This window comes from Sprattus sprattus, assembly GCF_963457725.1.
Source record: "Sprattus sprattus genome assembly, chromosome: 19".
NCBI classification, from domain to species: Eukaryota; Metazoa; Chordata; class Actinopteri; order Clupeiformes; family Clupeidae; genus Sprattus; species Sprattus sprattus.
Window position 1 is genome coordinate 13,057,267 of NC_137917.1, and position 22,634 is coordinate 13,079,900.

At 44.1% G+C, this 22,634-nt stretch overlaps 1 protein-coding gene across 1 annotated transcript; it reads right to left on the bottom strand.

The window, feature by feature from the left end:
- Window positions 1-4,406: 4,406 nt before the first annotated feature.
- sim1a (SIM bHLH transcription factor 1a) lies at window positions 4,407-21,872 on the bottom strand (the record flags this gene model as incomplete). The annotated part of the gene is made up of 11 exons (XM_080857614.1): window positions 4,407-5,149; window positions 5,499-5,913; window positions 6,605-6,770; window positions 11,646-11,793; window positions 12,452-12,558; window positions 13,417-13,616; window positions 14,096-14,181; window positions 14,306-14,414; window positions 14,567-14,656; window positions 16,385-16,461; window positions 21,698-21,872. 11 exons carry the CDS (start codon window positions 21,870-21,872, stop codon window positions 4,407-4,409), a joined length of 2,316 nt encoding a protein of 771 aa, XP_080713740.1.
- Window positions 21,873-22,634: the final 762 nt, after the last annotated feature.

The window sequence follows — 22,634 nt, forward strand, 5'->3', positions numbered from 1 at the left end:
TAGTTTCTGAAGATTAGTTTCACAGCACAATGTCTGCATCCTCTCCGGGATAAGTACTTTTCTGACACTCTAGAACCACTGGGTTGGACTTGCAGAGATGATTAATTGCGTACTGAATGGTATGGTTAACTGCAAGCTGAAAGTACACAAGCACAGCTTTTAAAGACCCAGCCAGCACAACAACATCGAAAATCATTTTTTTAAAATGCAGTTGTACCCTAGTGGGACAACATATTGGGCCGTGTTTCATCTCAATAACTTAAACTCTCTGAATGTCTGTAATGTTATTTAGAGAGTGAGAGAACTTGATCAACTGGAGTGTGTTTCCCAAAAGCATACAAATTTAGAACCATGCAGTTGCAATGCACGTGTTTCCCAGAGCCATAATTTAAACTATCAAGGGAACTATGTTGATAACTTACGTAGTACGAACCATTATTAAGCCAAGCAGGTGATTCCCAAAACCACAGCTCGTCCAAACGTTCACAAACCCGGCTCTAAAGATTTGTGAGTTTCGTTTCTTATAATATGACTTCCGCACTGACTGTTTTCCCTTGTCTACTGTGCATGTGATCCTGCTCTGGACCAGATGCCTTCGGGTGATCACTACAGCACCCAGACACGAGGGGCAAAGCTATCCCAGCTTTGCCCAGGAGTCCAACAAAACAATTCCAGGAATGGACTGGACTGCATTTTACACAGAGGCCATCGTATTATGCACAGGAACAGGCCAGAAAATAACTCACTCCTCAGTGTCAGCCAGAGTTAGGCACTTATGGAAAAGAGCACATGAAAATGCTTATTTATCCCTCCTGCTCTTTGATTTTCTTTTCCAGTCTCTGCTGAGCCATGTCCAGACACTTGAGGGATGTTTTTGATTCTCACCAGAGGCATGTCGCTGGGTGCCCAGAACCCGAGCCAACGGCTGACTCCTCCTCGCCAGTGGTTTTGTCTCTGACCCAGCCTTTGATTGTGACATGAGTGACATATCTTGGTTGCTTTCCCCGTGGTTGTAAATAATTTTCTCTTCCTAGTGCATGTGTAATGCATTTCTGATCGCATCCAGGTGTGCTCCTTTAGCAAAACTGCTAAAAAAACATACAGCAGCCACAAAGGAAGTGCCAGGGAGGGGGGGGGGGGGGGGGGGAGCATCTTGACAAAAGGGCTGATGAGAACACTAGTAAAGACTGACCACTATACATATAGCTAACTCTGGCAGTGGAACATTTTGAAGGCTTAATCCAGCTGCAATAACCTACACCAATTTTAATACCCAAGAAGCCCAAGCATTTGAGAGCATACTATAAATCAATAAAATGCAACAAGAAATACGAGGAAAATATGGGAAACACATGGAGAGAAAGAGGGAGAGAAAGAGGGAGAGAGAGAGAGAGAGAGACGTTCTTTAAAGAGGCTACACACAAGGGTAAACCGCAAGAGGTGTTCAGCTTTCCTAGTACAGAACAGAGACAGCTCATAGGTTTGTGTTAATGGTGTCTCTGTTACTCCCAGTTGCTTGGCAACACATCTGCCATGACAGCACAGGTTATTCCTGCCTCTTTAATGCAATGCAGGAAACTTGGAGGTAAGGCTTGGAATCTTAATCCAAAATAACTCAATGAAAACGAAAGAAGGCCTTTCCCCTCGTTTAAAAAAATGATTTTACACCCTTTAATAGAATGAAAATTTTGAATGCAGGAAAGTCGATCAAAGATGTAGCCTAAGACGGGCAGAGAAACAGTGGCGAACTGTAAACAGCTATCGGATCGGTAGGAGGGTGAAAGCCTTTCCTTATTGTTGACCTCTCTGATCCTGAGCGCTGCCTTGCCTAATTGGAGCTCCTGCGGTATCGATTCCCATCATGAGTTTTATTTGACATCGCGTCTACACATAACCCGGGGGAAAGCACTGCGCTCTGGACGCAGGCGTAAGAGCTCGGTCTGCCGCGGAACTGTTTGCAAAAAAATGATTCGGGTCAACACACTAAATCATTTTTGATTGTTGTGATAGAGGGATTTTTTTGTTTACCTGCGCTCCCCCCAATCACTTGATGGAATCATTTAGACAGATGTGAACATTTTCTTAAAAAAAAAAAAAGAATCCGATCTCAAGAAGCTTCAAAAGGATAGGCCTAAATTCAAGTTCATTCCCTCATAATGAAAGGTAAAAATGAAAATAATCATGGCTTGTGAGGTATGTGTTAAAACATCTCATCTCTGCAGTATCCGCAATTGGTCCTGCAACTGAATTTATCACAGTTTATTGGAATGGGCGGACTCTGTGAAGACAATGACATTGATTTTAATTGGATGTTTTCCTGTGTCTGATATTAATTCATGCCTAAACACCCTCTCATGAAAATACTGTCTGGAATGGCATAGTGGAAAATTTCAGGTCCTTTCGTAACAAATTGTTAGGCCTATGACAAATACCTTCATATTCTGAATGCTAACATCAGACCAACTCAGCAGATTGGCAGTAGACTAAATCATGTTTGATAATTCCGTTGGAAAAAAAGAACGTCGTCGTTTCTTAAATTCCACAAAATAGGCTTAATACTTTTTAGATTTATTTCTCAAATTTTAAAATAGATTTCAGAAGCACTTAAAATGTGAAAATTAGGAAATGTTTCCACATTAAGTGAATAACGTAGCCTACAGGTTAATTATGATAATTTAAAATAGGCAATTTTGCAACATTTTGTAGGTTACATTTCCGTGCTACTAGGCGCTGTCCTACGTACCAAAACACCTGATGTATCAACGAGGGTACTCTTTTTTAAATAGAGCATTAGAGCAGCATCTGTTCTTCTGTGTCCTTATATTTTCGTGAGCTGGTGAAATAAAGGGTGACCATTTAGCAGTTTTGCTAAATAAATGATTATAACAAAACAAAATAAATGATTATTTAAATTAAATCATTGTGTTTATTACTGACAATGGTTGTTGTAGTCAAAAACACACGGAAACTTTAATTGGAACTAGGCTATATTTAAAACGGAAAGAAAACATTTGTATCATTCACATAATAAATACATTTTTCCACTTTCAATTTTTTCCACCTTTTTTGTTTTGTTAACTCATCATATTTACACCATAAATAAATTTGAAAGAAAAAAAAGAAATTCTGCTTTCAAAAAACTAACTCAAAGAAGAAAAATCATCCTAATCATTGTATAAATAGCCTACAAGAGGGAAGAGTGTAAGCAGGTCTGGCTTGGCCGTGGTGTGGGTTCAAGCTCCAACTTCAGCAGCTATCTGGACAACAATGTCACACACATCCCCAACCCCCTAACACACACACACACACACACACACACACACACACACACACACACACACACACACACACACACACACACACACACACACAAACACACACACGACAATGGTCAGCCTCTCCCCCTGAGCAGGAGCTTCCTCAGCATTCCAGAAAGCAGCACACACCCATCCACTCATCCATCCATCCATCCATCCATCCATCCATCCATCCATCCATCCATCCATCCACTCATCCATCCATCCATCCATCCATCCATCCATCCATCCATTCATCCATACTTACATCACATTCAACCTTTAACCAGACTCCTATCTCTACCATCATAAACAAGTGTCCATTCTCCCCCCTGGCTGCCTGTGGGTGTAATGTAACCTCTTCGTACCCCATGGCCCTGCCTTTAGTCTGTGTCTCGTGTCTCTCACAGGACACTGGCCCAGTAGGCCTCTGCATGCTTCTTGCAGCAGTATGGGGATGATGGGTCGCCAGACTTGACTGTAAGAACTGCATATTGTTTGAAAGCGGCTGATGTGTGCTGGGTGCTCTGTTTGTTGTGGTTGAGTCTACAGCACGGTCTACAGGTATGGAGTAGATCTGTCAGTCAGGACTGTTACCTGGCTACACGTCAGTAGTGGATGAATCAGGTGGTGCTGTTTAAGAATGATACAATGTCATTTGAGCTGAACACAGAGTGAGATTGTTGTAGTGATAGAAAGAAAAAAAGTTCAGGAGATCGAATGATACCCATGTCACTGCAAAGTAAAAAGTGCATTTCACATGATTTCTATCTCATGTATTCAAACAATCACATAGAAAGAAACAAAACAAATCTATGACAGAGTTGTTTGCTGACATACTTCGTGGCTAAAGTTGCCCACAATTCATTGGGCTATGTTTCCAAAAAGATCAACAGAAGAAAACAACGATAAATACAAACAGGTGGCGACAGGCTGCTGTGTGTGTGTGTGTGTGTGTGTGTGGGTGTGTGTGTGTGTGTGTGTGTGTGTGCACACAGAGAGTGTAACCCCAGGGTTCTTGTTTTTTTGTATTGTCCTGTTTATCGTCCGTGATGGTTTCTCCCCTCCCCCCCAACACCTGGAGTCCCTCACCCCCCATCAGGCAGGGCGTCAGCTCCCGTTGGTGATGATGACAGACGTGCCCTTGTGTCCGGGCGTCTGCTCGGCGCCCTGCATGCGCAGGTGTGATGCCACCTCGTAGGGCGAGGTGCCCCCGCAGTACCCCCTGAGCGCGTCGGCATCGTACAGCTGCTCCAGCGCGTAGCCCGTCAGCGAGTATGCCGCGTGCTTGTCCAGGTACGGCCGTGGGTGCGAGGGATACAGCGCCGGCGTGGGGGAGGCGGCGCACGAGCTCGGGTAGGGCAGCTGGGACGCCGGGTGGTGCGGATGCTGATGGGGGTGGTGGTGCAGGTGGGTCGTGGCCTGGTGCTGGGGGGACAGCTCAGTCTGCATGTAGTCTTTGGGCTTGGCCAGGCGCTCGGGGCCGGGGCTGCCCAGCCGGGAGAGGGGAACGGGGCTGGGCACGGGGCTCACAGCCTGCTGACCGGGCCCGCGGCAGAGTAGAGCCCCTTGGGAGGAGAGGTCTGAGGCGAAGCAGGGGCCGTGGGGCTTGGCGAGGCCGTTGGCGTGGCCCAGGGTGGGGGCGTCGGCAGATGGGGGCCCCTTGCGTAACTGCAGACGGCTCTCTTCCTCCTTGATCATCTGCTGCGTGGCCCGGATCAGCGTCTCCATTTTGCTTGGCTCCGTAGGGCTGGTCCGGAAGTGGTGGTCACCGCGGTAACGGTCACCAGAGTCGCTGGCCGAGCCGCCGTCGGGCGAGCTGACCACGCTGTCTTCTTCCCACTGACTGCGAGCTGCAAGGGGGAGGAGAAGGGGAAGTTAGCCAAAACACACACACACACACACACACACAGTGACAGTCACAGACACAAACACAAACACACACACACACACACACACACACACACACACACAAACGCGCGCGCACACACACACACACACACACACACACACACACACACACACACACACACACACAATCACCCAGACACACACCCACACACTTATACTTGTAAGTATGGAATGGAAAAACGAATAAAACCATTAAACCACACCCTCCCTAAATATGTATAAATATATACGCACAAACACACTTACACACTCACAGACACTGTTTACTGCATTAGCGCGGCCGTAACTCACCGTGCAGGCTGTGAATTGAGGCGATGTGGGGCATGATGCCGTCGCAGCCGTCCCCGTTCTCAGGCGAGACCTTGGGCATAGGAAGCACGGACCTGGCCGCCCCCCACCACGCCTCCCTGCCCGTCTGGGGGTTCCCCAGGAAGTACCTGCCCGCCTCACAGCGCCCTCCCCTCTCACATGAGCCCACGTTGGCATGGGCGTGCCCGTGGCCATCGCCTAGGTGATCCTCGACGATGGGCAAGCCATAGCAGAGGGGACGGGTGGCGGTGTCGTTGGGGAACTGGCGGTAGGCGCAGGAGGCCTCCAGGCCCTCGCTCTGCTCCAGGAGCAAGGGGGAGGTGGAGTCTGTGTGAGGGCTGCCCCCCCACGGGCTGTCCTGGTCTGACTCGGAACGCTCAGTGTGGAAGCCGGGATACTGGACACACACACACACACAAACACACACACAGACACACACACACACACAAAACATCATACAAAGAAAACATTAAACGAAGCAACAAATAACAGCATGGAGTGATGGACACATGACTAATAGTCAGAGAATTTCTACATACTGAGAAGTCTCTTGTTTTTTTTCGTTCTAACAGACAGTTCTAACAGTTGCTTCAACTTTCCATTTAGTAATAACAGAGCTTGGAAGATATAACAGCCCCAGCTTGGTAAGAGAAGTAAAGGGAGTTGCAGAGGAGGGGAGTGCAGATGGCAGAACAGACACAGGCCAGTCAGACACCTGTGGACGGTTGGAAAAGCCCACAAAATAAAATGCCTCATTCCCAAAATGTTTCACACTTGTCCGTCTTCCAAAATGTTTCACAGCTACCCACTTTGTTCCACTGAAGGAGACGTTGCAATTGAGAAAATCTCTCCTAAAACAGTTCCATGTTTGTTCTTGTTTCACGCCTTTCAACTTCCAGCTGCCTCCTAAAGAATGGTTGGCAGCCGTCTAACCATTCTCTGCCGATGACTGTGATGTGACGACACACACACAACACACACACACACACACACACACACACACACACACACACACACACACACACACACACACACACACACACACACACACACACACACACACACACACACAGAGAGCACACACTCACCTGTGGGTATGGAGACAGCCGTGTCTTGCCTTTGGTGCGAGCGGCCCTAGTCTTGTTGGGTCTACGGTTGTCAGACACGGGGTTGGGTGTGCTGTTGTAGGGGAAAGTCGGTTTGGTCGTTGTCACCTGGTCTAATGACAGCTGCAGTCCCTTATACTCATTATCGCTGTAGAAACACACACACACACACACACTTAAACGAAAATCCCCAACAACAGAACTGAAGTAAAGACTCAAATGCAAACAGATTTAGGCATATAGATGTTTATCTGAGTACGTCTCTGGTGTGCTTCTGCTGCACACATTTTGTTTTTCTAAACAGATTCTCTCCTCTCCCTCTCCCCCTCTCTCTTGCAGTGAATGTACTTAGACATCTGTTAGATAATTAGGGCCCAGTTGCTCACTAGATGGGGAGTGTGTGTCGGGACCGGGAGAGGAAGAGGAGAGGAAGGGGAGAGGAGCGGGGAGGCGCTGTGTGGGGAGGCGCGGCGCCTCTCCGTGAGGATTGGTGTGAGGCTTCGACAAACACACACCGATTGGGAAGCAGAGCGTTCAAATATACAGTGAGATTAAGGGCTGTGTCACTCCTAAATCAAGCCCACAAGAAAAATCCTACATGAGACATAACTGGGAAATGGGAATTGATTTCTGGCTGAAGAGCTCTATGGATTTTGGTTCCTACCATGAATCAGCTTTGGGATAGATAGATGGATGGATGGATGGATGGATACAAGAGGTGGAAGACAAAAGGAATGAAGACCAGGTAGGATAGAAAGAGAGATAACCAGAAGCCCTACTTGTGCGAAGCTCAGTATATTCCCTTAAACAGACACCTGTGCACACAGTTAGCTAATCGACACTGTACCAACACCCACCCAACCCCCCCCCCCCCCCCACACACACAGACACACACACATACACACACACACACACACACACACACACACACACACAAAACACACATAAACTCAAAAAGTATGTAAATTTGTAAGTGAAAATAAGTTCACTCAAGTCAACTACAGGCATTTGTCTGTAGGTGCAAATAAAGAGGTTCCAACTACTGATTCATTGATTTGACCTCTTTCATACACACACACACATACACACACACACACACACACACACACACACACACACACACACACACAAATACACATATACACACACACACACAGAAACACCTATAGTAGCCTTACTGCTGTGACGGTCCGCACACTCTATGTGTGATAAGGGCTAGGTGATAAGAAGAAGGCAGACCCAGGTCACTTCTTTTCTCTGCTTAGCACAGATTGACTTTCACCGCAACGGGTAAACACAGATAGTCGACAGGGTCAAACCCGGGGCAAGTCTCCTCACCTCACCTCGCCATGACAGGCTACCTGCACACAGAGGCCGTCAGACCCTGAGCAACACCCTCTGCCTCCTATCGACGCTCTCTTACTCTGGGGAGGATCCTCCTCTGTGTGGGACGGGGACCCTAGGTGCTACCCTACACCTGGAGCTGCTGCAGGGAAAGACAGGTGATCCCAAAGGCAGTTTCTGGCACTACAGGACAGTCACCTCCTCTCAAAACAGAAAGGTGAGCCATCTGAGAGACACACACACAATATTAAGGTAGTATGTGTATGGCCTCTTACTGTGGACACATAATACAAAAGGTTTCAAGAGCGACCAAGCAACTCATTCCTGTAAGTCATTCATGCTTTAAGTGAGCCAGGTGTGTCTTGGTGGTTCACCGGCAACTCTATGGTCAAAATCGTTGTGTCGTGGTTCGCCGGCAACTGATTTGAAATTAGATGTGCGTCAGCTAAGAGAAGCCTATGTGAACGTTAGTTCCCACAAAACATTTGTTCCGTTTAGTGACTGCAATAACGAGGACCAGAGATCTAATAAGTGTTTGCAGTTGTTTAGGACTCAGTCCCTAGGTCTGCATTTATGATATAGAAAATCAATTACCCAAATGAAGTACATAGGCTATACTTTGGGAGATATGTTGCCAAAGTTGATCTTCGGCAACAATAATGATTAATCAATGAATTTGTGTATGTGTGATACCAATGTTTTTTTAACGGTTAGGCTATTTTAGAAATGTAATCTCTGACTAAACTTTGCAGTGGTGTCTGTCTACTAGGCTCAAGGCGTTTGTAGCAGGGCAGCCTGGGCGAACTGTGCCGGTCTGGCTGCTTTTGGTCTGGATGAGGAGTTGGCCTCCACACCACTGCCAGCCCATAAACACTCATCAACTACACAGCCTATTAATTAAAGCCCCATAAACACATGCTTTTATGGGCACGGCTTCAGAAACGCAGATAAAGTGGGAGAGGGAGAACGGGAGAGAGTGCGTGAGAGAGGGAGAGAGGGAGGTTTATGGCTATGGGGCTATGGAGGTATGTAAGGGAAAAGAGTGTGTGTATGAGAGAAAGAGAGGGAGAGGGAGAGAAGAAGAAAGAGAGAGAGAGTCACAGGGTGAGAGAGAGGTAGGAAGAGAGCGAGGGAGAGAGAGAGTCACGTGGTGAGAGGGAGGGAAAGGGAGAGGGAGAGAAAGAGAGACAGAGAGAGGTAGAGGAAGAGGTAAATCTGCATGACGTCTGTTATTATCATGGCCTCATTTCTGTGCGAACACAAGCTGGAGCTCTTCTCGTTAATGGGGGATTTTATGGCCTCATTCATTTACATCTCTAACTGCAGCTCCGGGCTGCATGCTAATGAAGCCAACACACATCCCCTACCAGACTCTAGTGTAAGAACCTGCACACATCCCCTACCTGACACTAGTGTAAGAACCTGCACACATCCCCTGCCAGACACTAGTGTAAGAACCTGCACACATCCCCTGCCAGACACTAGTGTAAGAACCTGCACACATCCCCTACCAGACACTAGTGTGTGTGTGTGTGTGTGTGTGTGTGTGTGTGTGTGTGTGTGTGTGTGTGTGTGTGTGTGTGTGTGTGTGTGTGTGTGTGTGTGTGTGTGTGTGTGAGTCTATATCTGCCATTTGGTGAGAAAACATGAAAGAGACTAGGCTCCCAAGCTGGCCACTCCTATTCTGATAGAACTCATTCAGCCAGGTAGCAGCAGACACAAAGCAAACACAGCCAAGCAGCAATGACTTTCCACACACACACACACACACACACACATACACACACACACACACACACACACACACACACACACACACACACACACACACACACACACACACACACACACACACACACACACACACACACACACACACACACACACACACATACACACACACACACACACACACACACACACACACACATACTACCCCCCCCCCACACACACACACAGTCACACACTCACACATACAATACCCCCCCTCCCGAACCCACAAAAGTACACACAGTCACACACACTCACATACTCCCCCCAACAACACACAGACACACATATTATGTAATTTCACCTGTGAATGAACTAAATGAACACACACATGCAACCATGTACTGCCCCTGACACAGACATACACAGGAGTAAATACCACCTGACACAGACATACACAGGATTCATAACCATCGGACACACACTCACACAGGAGTCATTACTAGCTGTCGGAGACATACACAGGAGTCATAACCACCGGACATAAAAAAACTCAGGTACTTATTTGTGTGATCGATTTAAATGTACTGTGTGCAGACCTTATAGGTACTTATTTGTGTTGGTTGTAAGGTTGATCTACTTTAAGGATAATAAAGAAATAAGGTTTGTGGAAACAGGCGCGCACACACACGCACACACGCACGCACACGCACACGCACACGCACACGCACACGCACACGCACACGCACACAGTTGACCATGGACTCAAGTTTATTTAGTTACCTACATGCAGTTGCCTACAATTCAGATGCAGTCTCCCAAGTACCAAACACCAATTCCCACTGAGCAAAGGAGCCTCTTCAAAACAAGAGTGCAACAAGCATTCTAAACACAATCTGCCAGCAGCTCTGTCTCCGCACCCTGTCCAAACGCATCACAATCAATCCACTATCAAGAGACTGTAGAAATACCAAATACATCTCAAACACCTCTTTGAAATTCTATTAGTTACTATCTCAATGAAAAACAATAAAATATAATTTAACAAATGAGAAAATCATTGTGACTTTGTGTGTTGAGGCTGGTCCTTAACAAAGGAGTCTTTGGTTGTCTTTGTCTGAGTCCCACCATGAGACATGACAAAATACTTGACATTTTTCTAATTAACCTCTCTGTAATTGCTTTATTTAGTGGCTCGGCGGAGCCCTCTACACCGGTGCTCATTATCTCCGTTGCCTGGAGAGGAGACGACAAACACGCCAGGGAGCTCCTCCTCAGGCTCTGGTCCCAGAGCAGCTAGTCGGCTAAGACACAACGAGACGAACACAGATGTAGCGGATGTGCACGCTGCTCCCTGAAATAGTGTGCCTCTAGATCGAGCTATTCAACCAAGGTACAACACTCCACAAGCACCACAGGTTAGAGGCAAGCCTTACTGAAGAGAGTTCCATCTAGACAGGCTTGAATGAAGCTGAGTTGACACGAGAGAGAGAGAGAGAGAGAGAGAGAGAGAGAGAGAGAGAGAGAGAGAGAAAAAGACAGAAAGAGAGTGAGAGAGAGAAAAAAAGAGAGAGAGGGAGAGGGGGGGGGGCTTCTTTTGGGAGACTATTGTATCCATGTCCTAAACCTCTCCATTTCTATATCTCCAGGGCAGCTTGATTCTAAACATATAAAAGTATGGTGTTTCCTCCTCAATAAATATCATGGCAGAACTCATAACATAGTCTGAGACAGCGTGTAATATTATGACAATTGACAATAATTGTAGCATGACATTGTAATACTATTGACCATGAACCGCCATGATGAACTATGACAGAGTATGTCTTCTTTCGTGACATGTTTATGACACGGTCATGGCAAGCTCATGACACAGGGGTCGAGTAATGTCCGTTGCGAGTGATAGTGAGGGCTCTAGTGATTGGCTGAGTAGCACGGCGAATCAGAAGGAGTTGAGGTCGGTACTTACGTGAGCACATAGTTGACGCTGACGATGCAGTGGGGTCGCGAGGAGCGGCTATTGTGCACGATGGTGGCGTAGCTCTGCACCCACACCCAGCCGCCCTGCTTGGCCAGGAAGCGGTAGTACTTCGTGGTCACCTGGCCTTTCACCAGCACTGCGGGAGGGGTTAGGTGGGCAGATGAAAACACGGTCAGTCAGCGCCAAACACGAACAAAACGCAGAGGCCAGGGTGAAGTTGTCGCATCCCCCCACAACTAATTACATTTTACATTTAGACATTTAGTCATTTTATCCAAACGACTTTCAGGGATGTATATACATTTTACATCTACACTGATGGCACACTGCACATCAGGAGCAATTAGGGGTTCAGTGTCTTGCTCAAGGGCGCTTCGACAGGGAATCAAACTAGCAACCTTCGGATTACTAAACAATGTCTCTACCTCCTGTACCACTGTCGCCCCATTTCCATTGAAAACACTGACAATTAAGGGGTACAAAAGGGGTACAAAAAGGAAAAGGTCTCAAAATCAAACTTGTACCCTTGTATGTCGCTTTGGACAAAAACATCTGCTTAATGACTAGATGTAAATGTAAACTAGAATCTTTGCCTTTTTCAGCTGAGTGAGCTCCCCAGCTATGAACAACGTCACACTGAGGCTCAGGCATTTGCATTTTCCTATTTTAATTTGATTAAGGCTTAATGTCATTTGGTGTTCTTGGACTGAGTGTTTCTGCTCTGGAAGCTGCAGCTGTGCCTGAGGTTTTTTGAGGTGAAGTCCAGTGAAGGGGGACAAACCAACGTAACTCACATAAGTGGTGGGCACAGCGCAGGTGGAAGGTGTCACAGGTATGGACGTGGTGGTATAACGTCTTCTCTATGAGGTCCTGAGGCTCGTAGCCTGTCAACTCTGCCACCCTGAGACACACAGAAATGCATGCACACACACACACACACACACACACACACACACACACACACACACACACACACACACACACACACACACACACACACACACACACACACACACACACACACACACACACACGCACACAAAAAAACATACATAAACAAACACAAATTGATTTACATGTGCGCAACACCAATGACTGAGCATATGTCGTTTAAGCCTACATAAACACAAAGGCTGAAAATGTATTTCACAACATATGAATTATACACACAAACACCTGAAACAAGCCAATTCCATTTTCACACTTTTCTATGTCATAACCAGCTCATAAATCACCTGTGCTTGCCCTGTGTGCCCATCGCATTCTTCTCCTGATGAATTATTGACATGTCAGATGCTAAACAGTGACACCCTAGTTTCACTGGGTTTACACATTTGCCATGCACTTAATGATACCGTGTCAAAGCGGAACAGAGAGACGTGGAAGATAAATAAATAAACATCCCTCTCTCCGCCCTGCTCTCCCTCCCTCTTTCACTTTTTCAGCGTCTACAAAAACAAGGAGCCCATTTGGTGTTGTAAGTACTGAGGATATGTCCATTCTGAAATAAAATCAGAAGCTAATTTGTGTGTGAAGCTCTAGCTGTCTGTCTCTGTTAAGAGTTTTTCTCAGCAGTCTTGTAAGGGTGTTCCTAAGGCTCAAGCGGTTAAGCAATAGATTGAAGTGCTAACAAACACCAGATCCCACAGCTCCATACCGATACAGAGAACGCATGCTCATGGAGATGGGTGTCTATACTGTGCTTGAAGTCGCTCTGGATAAAAGCGGCTGCTACATGAATGAATGTAAATGTTTGTACCTGGAGTCCAGGAAGATGAGCTTCATGTCGAGGCTGGCCCTGAACATGAACATGTTGCTGTGGAGTTTGATTTCCGTGACGGCGCTGGGCGGCAGAGAGTGGCCCACCGCCACCAGCCCCACGTTCTGGTAGCAGCCGTCGAACGGAGACATGTCCAGGCTGTACTGCCTGATCTTCAGGTAGCCGCTGCAGTGGATCACCTGTGGGGGAGCGAAGGCAGTTGTGTACAATCATTAACAAATACATTTGTAAACGTACACATGCATACCCTTACACACACAGACACACACACACATACACACACTCACGCACACCTACAAACAAAAAAAGGAGAAATAGAGTGAAGTGTCTTATTTTCGGAGCTGCTCTAGGCCTTAGCCAAGAGCAACTGTTCAAGGGCATGTGAGGTAATAGTGCTAAGTGAAACTCAAACAATAACCATTTGTCACATATATTCTTAATATAGGCTATTCCAGAGACATTTGAACAGTAATTCATATTTTATGAAGAGACTTTTCAGAACTGAACTGAATGCATTGTTTCTTAAATAGGCCTACGTGGTAATTAGGTCAAAGAAAAATACCATTTAAGTACCTTGGGGAAAGAGAAAAATAAAATAAAAAATTCCATTGAACAAGACTTATGTACTCTAAACAACATAAGAAATATGATGAAATACCTTGTACCCGCCACAGGTCAGACCTGCATTTCGCTTTGCCAGTACGCACTTCATTCTCAGAAAGAAAGAGCGTTCAATCTCGTATTCTTAAATAAAACGAGAGAGAGAATAAAAATAGACAGATGTATTAGACAGATGTAGTCTACCCTTACCCACTTGAAGAAAATAAAGTCAGCTAAACCATGTGGCGTCATACATTCAGGGTCCTACCTTGAACAAAGTGCGAATGGTAAGGCTGGTGGGCCGTCAGCACTGCGGTCATTTCGTCATGGTCCGCAGGGTGTATATACTCGTAAATGCTATTACCCGTCAGCTCTACCTGTTAAAATGAATATTTGTCATCCCCGCCATGAACACCATACTGTGCACTAGCCTACAGAAACCTGGTGAACATAGACAATAATTGTGGAATAATGTGTGGAATAAAAGAAATACGGTCAGCACAGCATCACTATGACCTGCGCACTTTACCTGTGACAGGCCGAGATGGACCGATGCGGTCTCCGAAATGTACATAATCTTCCCGTCAGGGGCCACCACAAAAATGAACCCATCCAACGTCTGGGGGGGAGAAGTCGATATAGGTTAAAGAAGTGCTCTAATGGATAGGAGACCAAGATTTCTCTAGAAGTCTAGACTTTCATCTGGAAGTCTCTGATGTGTCAATAGGTTTATAGGCTGATTTAAACATGTTCAATACAAACATAGCAAAAGATATAAACATATCAAACATTTTGAAAGCCTCAAATATAAAGAAATAAAACTAAATTAGAACGGTCCTACATAATGCAGTTTTCTTCAGTTACTTTTCTAAAAATAGAATCTGGCAAATATTTTCTCTCATAGAAATACATCAAAGTCCACAGCATGCCAACAACAGATGAACAAGAAACTGGGTTGAACTGTGTGTAGGCCTATTTCCCTCCATGATAAATGAAACATTATTGCTAAAAACTCAGTTCAATACTAGATGTAAATACAGTTGGCAATATTCGTTAATGGATGAATGGAAAAAGAAAGACAGACACAAACTGTGATTATAGGGGGCCACTGAAATCCGGTGGGCCCCAGAAACACACACATGGGATGATGAATTGCCGGTAAAATAGGTCTACTGAATTAGTCTACCAGGGGCTCTTTTCTAGAAAGCGTCGGAGTCTAATCACAGTTACAATCTCGTTTCAACCGTGGTGCAGCGATTTGGTGTTTCTCGAGAGTTTATAGTTCCAACGATCAATCGCAAACATGGTGGCAAAGTTGGAACTACTGCTCGCAACCAGTCGTTAAAAGCGTCCCTCCTAGATATTGGCTTTGAGATTGACCATCTCTCTACCTACCCTTATATCTATCAATTGAGAATTTCACTTATCATATTTTTTTAATGAATAACCAACAATCTTGAGTGAAACATTAAAAAACAGCGTATCTGTGAGAAATAACACTGCGAGATGCACCGAAGGGGGCCACTGGGGTTTTAATAGTTTACTTTGAGGGAAAGAAATGGACCATAACCTCTCACTGGATCTTCTTACCACGGAGCAACTGCCTGTGTGTAGCTGATGGGCCCCGACAGATTGTAATTATTACATTATGGGACACACAATAAAACTCCTCTTATAATGAGTTAGTTCTTCGCTCTCATCAATTATTAAGTATGAGGATGCTCCATCAGTTGCTTAAGTAAATGTGTACGACTAGTTTGCACCCTTTACATGCTGCATTACGTCACTAACAACGTTGTTGGGTCTATGGTGGTATGAAAGACGGAATTGGAGAATTGCGACGTAGCTACGGTCTCAAGAAACAATCGCCAATCGGTGTTTCGGCCAAGAATGCGTCGTACCAGCAGGGGCTTCCGAACTTATTCAAAAGACGCACGCTTAATAGGCCAACAACACCAATAACTAAAAAAAAATAAAATGATCTGTTAATTATTACCAGAACAACGAAATATTAAACAAGCTACACTGTAGCCTGATGTATGATGGAAATGCTGATGGAATAAATCCAAAGTAGCTATAACATAGGGGGGAATAGTGTCTTGTCATGTCCTATTTGTAGAATATATTTATAACTGTAAACACACATATAATTAGACTACTAGGCCTATATGATTTTCAACATGGTAGCACCCGATTTTTTTTAAACACACACACACACACACACACACACACACACACACACACACACACACACACACACGTGCACACATAGACAAATAAATATATCTCATGAATTTTCCATCACAAAATCTCAATATATGTTTTAAAAAAACGGCAGTGGGACTACCTGAAGTAGATGCGATCCCAGCTCGCGTCCAACATTATCCAGAGAGCTGCGGACGTGACCCCATGATTCCCCGAGGCCTGTGGGGAACAGATATCATGCTGAATGCTACTCTCCCTTTAAAATAAAACAACAATAGTGGGCATAAGCATAACACCGTTAGGTCTCCCGTGTGTTATTAGACATATTCTTGTTATTATTATTAGATTTATACATATTGTGATCATGCAGGTTGTGGTGAATATTGATTTATTGGGCGCAAGTCTGTTTTCTTAGTGCAGAAAAAATATTTTCACACTAAATTGACTGTAAACACGATTGGAGAAATGTAAATCGCCTGTGCATATAGCCCACCCGAAGGAACCAACAAAACTCGATACGGCAAACAGGAGTTGCTGTCCCCAGTAAGCCCCAGCGCAATCCCAATTGAAATGCAAATCGTTCGAAAACAAACACGCAGCGAGCAAAGATCACAGCAAAGCCCCCGATTCCATTTTAATATTAACCAAATATGCACTTCACGTTTACACAACAGAAACAATGAAATTACTCCTTAACCACAACTCAAATATGATGCGTGCCCATTGTTTCTCCCTAATACATGCACAACTGCAGCTGAGAAATAACAGTGGGCTACCATTTTTCGATAATTTTTGTTCCTGCAATGACATAGAAAAGGAACTCGGGTAAAATGAAGGAAAGAGATGGTGAAAAGGTTTCTTGCAATTATGTTAGATTTCTAAACCAATACAACAAAACAAACATATTGTACAGTAGGCCAAACACTAGTTTTAGTGTTAAAACAAGGCGTTTAGTAAAAAATAAATAAAAAATGACTACATGGCTGTGAACGGTAGCACGAAATGACGCCGATTTAGTCCTTGCTGTGCTGGTTCACTGGTTAATTACTAGTCGAGATGTAGTTAGAGCCGCGGGCAGGTAAGGCCGTGTGTTTAGTTTTATAAGCGGTGTGGGAGCTTGACTTGAGCGCCAGGTTTTTGCACTTGACCTACCGCAGGGGAATAATGCGACTCGAAATCAGTGCGCTCAGATAATCACACAAAATTAGTTGTGCACGAGGACGCTTTACATTACGAATGAGACCTAAACATGCTTTGGGAGGCTTGAAGAGGTCTGCATGGAGCAAAGTCCCTTTCAGGCATTAAGAGGTTGCTTCTAAGGACAAAGGAGTCACCGGCTCCGACAAAAAGACTTTCAATTGCCTACACAGCAAAGAATATAACATAAATCCCTAACAATGCACGTTACTTTTGGAGGCGTTCCAAGTCTACAAAAAAATCTGTAAATAGCTTGTTTTAATTCTATTCTCGTGTAAACTGAATACATTAAAAAAATCACTTTTCACACGTTTTTTTTTTTTAGAGGATCTAAAGAATCTCAAGATTCATGTGAGTAAGCATAGAACCTGTTATGCTATGTCTACCGTCACATGTGTTTCTCATTGGTTACAGCACTCAATTCTCTTTGACACTGGTGATCTCTTGAGGACTTTATGAAACCATTATGGAACACTCTTTAACAACATTTTTAAATATAGAATCGGGTCTGTGCCCTGTTCTCCAAATTTACCAGGTGACCTAGATTGAGAAGAAGACCTAAACGTTTTACTCCTCATCTCGTCACATTCTTTTTAATGGTCCGTAATTTAAGTGGACTTTAAATGCTAGGGTTGACGGGGCAGAGGTGAATGTCCACATAGGATGTCTCCTATAAACCTGGCCGTAAAACATCGCCACCTTCTATGATTTTTCTAATAAAATGTTACTGTCAATTACCCAGTACATTCTCCTGTCATCAGGCCCGGTCGCCTGTTATCTTAGAGGTGCAATGAGGAAAGACGCTCGATTTAGCCCCCCGTCACTTTGTGCGGACAGATCTTCACACAGTGCAGATGATTTAACGGAGAAAGCACATGCTGTCGCTCGTAAAATGCTTCGTTGATAGAACTCTCTACACCACCAATACAGAGAAATTTACCAATCCCCCCTTCCGAACACCAACCGTGAGACTGTAACTTCGGTTATTCATAGGTTTATTCTATCAGATGCAATGTCCGCCCTTATATTTGCCCGTATGATATTGTAATGTGGAACGGTTATAAAACATATAGATGTGGCTTCCTCTTCCCTTCGAAAAGTCTTAAAAGGGCACATTTGATTGCCGGGATTAATTGGATGATTACTATAGACGCGAAATAATTTATTTAGAAGCTATTTAAAGTGCGGTTCAATTACTGAGCATGCCTTTTTAATTGTTGGCTAAGCAAGAAGGTTAACTTGCAGGTCATGATAAGAAATAATTTTGCCATTCAATTCCAAAATTGTCATCTCAAAAGTCAAATTCCATAGCATGGTGATAGACAATCTTTTAGACAATCTGTGTGATGGCATCAGCATGCTATTTCAGTCTGTGTCTCAATCTCTGACATAAGTTATAGACAGAAGTCGTTCTGTGAGGTTGTAACTGTTAAGTTTTAAGATTTTAACTACACAATTGATGCATTTGGACAGGAACACAAGAAACAGGTGGTTGTGATGAGTTATTTCCTATCTGCATGCTAGTATAATTATTAGCTGCACACAATGCGTTATATTCCAATTATTTTATCAAATATTAGGAGAGGTCGGCTGGGGACAATTGTAACACGCACTATATAGAATTGGTTGCATCAGCAAGCTAGCTAGCAAGTAAAATAGGCTAGCCACTGTTACTGTCCCCGGCATGTTACAGCTGCCCCCAATGGCATTCACGTGAAAACTACATAAAAGTTGAATTAGTGGAGTAAATATAAACGAAGGTTGTAGGCTATGTTGCATAAAATGAAAGCAGTAACTTCGATCGATTCTTTTTTGCAACAAGGAAAAATACAAGAAAGTACTACTCAATTGATCCACATTTCAGATATTTAAGGCCAAGGCTGCTTGTTCTGCAGTAGGCCTACGGCCCCCCCTCATACGTATTGGTAAGTATGTGTACTGTAAACCAGATCAAACGTGCCTTCTCTACTAGGCCACAGAAGTATTGGCTCGTCTTCGCTCATAATCCACATACAATATGCAAAACTCCATTTTGATCATTCTTACGCACACAACTGTTGTTGGAACAGTACTTTTGTAGGAAGAGGTGAAAAAAACGTACAGTGGAAAGATAAACGAACAAGAGCCTGAAGGCTCGCCGTACAAACGATGTCATCTGGACAGCCAACAGAGCCGCTGCGCTGAGGCTCCTACCATAACATCCGGGCCTGTGCTGTGCACATCGCAGCTACGAGTGACAACACACACAACTGGACCTCGCTCATCAACGAAACACGTTCGTTCTTTTACCATTCTCCACTTATTTATAACATACTCTTTGAACAATTAATGTGCTATGGCAAGAGTCCACTGGTAACTACATATTCGAAACCCATTGCTACTTTGCAAGATATCTTGCTTCTCTGGCTCAACTTCTCAGCTGTTAAGCCTATCACACCCACTTCACACGATATGCATGCATTCAGAACTCATTAATTGCGTTTTGTTCTTCACCGTTCTAACGAAATGGAGGAGACGACAATGAAAATATGGTAGAACAATATGCTCACATAGCTCACAGCTGAAAGTCTATGCAGTTGTGGAAAAAGCGCGAATGGGTAGAAGGCTGCTCAAATGCACTATATGGCGCAGAAAACATATGAGGCTCCAAACACAAAATATGAACGAAACATAACTGAACTTCGCCAGATGTACACACTGCAGAAAAGCATGACGTTGTAGGCCTGCAAAAATGCACCATGTTTTCTATTTTTTTTTCGCTCCGTTTTTTAGTACACCTACGTGGTTCATATCACTTACCATGGTTTCAATTTGAGTGTTGAATAGCAAAAAAAAAATCATAGTCTACTCTAAATCATAGTGCTGAACTAAGGCATTGGCCAATTGCCAATTCATGCTTGAATTGTCCCGTTTTTTTTCGTGTAAAAATATAACTTGTCCTGGTGTCTTTTCAGCTTGCACATTAACACTGTTTGGGATTTCACTGGACAGATCACAAATCCAAACGATAGCGATCAATCACATGTCAATCACGACGAATCGCGCGACTAGATCGAGCGGATTGGTTTCACCCCGCATGCTTTCTTTGCCCCCTTCTCTCTCCATTCAGAGGCTCCCTTCCCATCCCTTTTTGTCTGTTTTCTTTGTTCGGTCCATCTTAAGTGCTTTGGTTTAAAGAGGACAAGGAAGAAAGAAAATCAGATGTGCTTCTATCAAGACGCTTCAGTCAAACAAGAACCTCCATATGTTCGGAGAGATCAGACGGTAGGCCACGCCGGCAGCGCTAATTGGCGAGGCTCGGCTGCAGTCACGCAGAAAAGGAGCCCGTTGAGACCGGGAGAGAAGGTGGTAAATGACGACTAATCGTCTTTCAGGAGCACCACGGTCGCCTGACTCTGAAAGGGACTACACGTATATACATACATAAATACACACGTGTTGGCGCATACAACCACTTTGGGCCACACATCCAATGTGTGCAAGCAGGGAGCCCTTGGGGAACCATAGGAACTCACAGCTGTGAACCATATCCCTTAAATATTTATACTTATGTAAAGACGAAAAAATAGAACTATGGTAAACAGTAAGTACATTATAAATATATATATAATACAATACTTTATCACAAATATGCAAATCTCTCTATGTGAGTGGCAGTGAGTCATAACTAAATATCCCCTCTCACCATGGTGGCCAAACACGTATAAATGTATAAATATGTATATGCAAAATATGGATGTACAAGCCCAATTTTTCAGGGAATTATCACAACGTCTGGTATGTACTATGCCTGTGAAAAAGTAAGCTACAGAATGCACAGAAAAACAGATAAAATGCGCTTGCAGAAAACTTGAAATAGGCCTATCAAGTTAAATATTTATATAATAATACTACTTATAATAATAATGATAAAAACAACAATATTTTTTGACAAAATAATAATAGCAAAAACAGCAACAACCATATAATAATAATAACAAGTATTATTATTATTATTTATAATAATACCAATAGTAACAACAACATTATTAAATATAATAATAACAGTTTGTTGATTTTGAGTAAGACTATTAGTATGACTAATGTTGTATTATTATTATTGTTATTATTAAATAGTTTCATTTGATACAGCTCTAATGGTTGCTGTTGCTTATACATTTTACCCTATCTACAGGACTATCTAAATGACAGTGTTGACAATAATGATAGTGACAGTGACAATAATGATAAACATAAGCAATAACGTCTTCATACATACCTTCTGGGAAAACAATTCTCATTTTCAAGTAGCTTGTTGTGAGTCGTATGATGGAAGCTTTATCGAGCTGAGACGTGATGGCAGAAGGCAATGGCAACAGTTTAGCCAGCTCATAGAATTCACTATTTTCCTTTTCCCGTCGTGTCCGGGCGGCATTCTTAGATTTTTCTTTCATCGTTTATGTCTCTTTATTTTTACCAAGAGACTCAATTTCTCCTGTTTTGCAAGACGACTTCTCAACTCCAAAGAAGAAAAAAGTCGATTGAAAGGCCGGCGTAAGCTTTTAGCTCATGTTAGACACCTTGGGAGGAATCGTAAGTAAGGTGCAGGAGGTTACCCTTGAAGAATGCATGTACTGGCTGGGACCTTCACCTGCGTCGCTCCCCGTCGAGTACAGAACGCAAATGTTGTCGAGCAAGCCTAGCGCAACACCTCTATCCAGCCAGCCGATTCTTCAGAGGCGCAGCACAGCACCGGCGAACTTCATATCCTTAAACTGAGGGAGACTAGATGTGTAAATCCAGATTTACTTGGCGATATATCCGCCCGGGCCCAGCGTTTCTTGGGGGTTGTGCGACGGCCGAGTGCTTCACATTGTCCCTTCCAATAACATGTCCCTGTAGAAAAACAAATGCAACAAAGACAATGTATTATCCGTGGTATAATAGAACGGAGATAACGAGCAGTGCAGTGCGAACATAAAAACCTGGTAAGAAACAGCTATACACACCAACTCGTGAGAACTTTGTTGACACAGACACAATATTATCTGGCTTGACGCGACAGTGGTTAACAGAAGCGTAAACGTGATCGATCTGGAATTCAAGCGCAGGACATTCACGACACTTTGCTACAAAACAAAGCATGCGTTAAAAGAACTGGCAAAACACACGGTTATCCTGCACCTCACCTTGAATTACTGCCCAAAACTCCCATT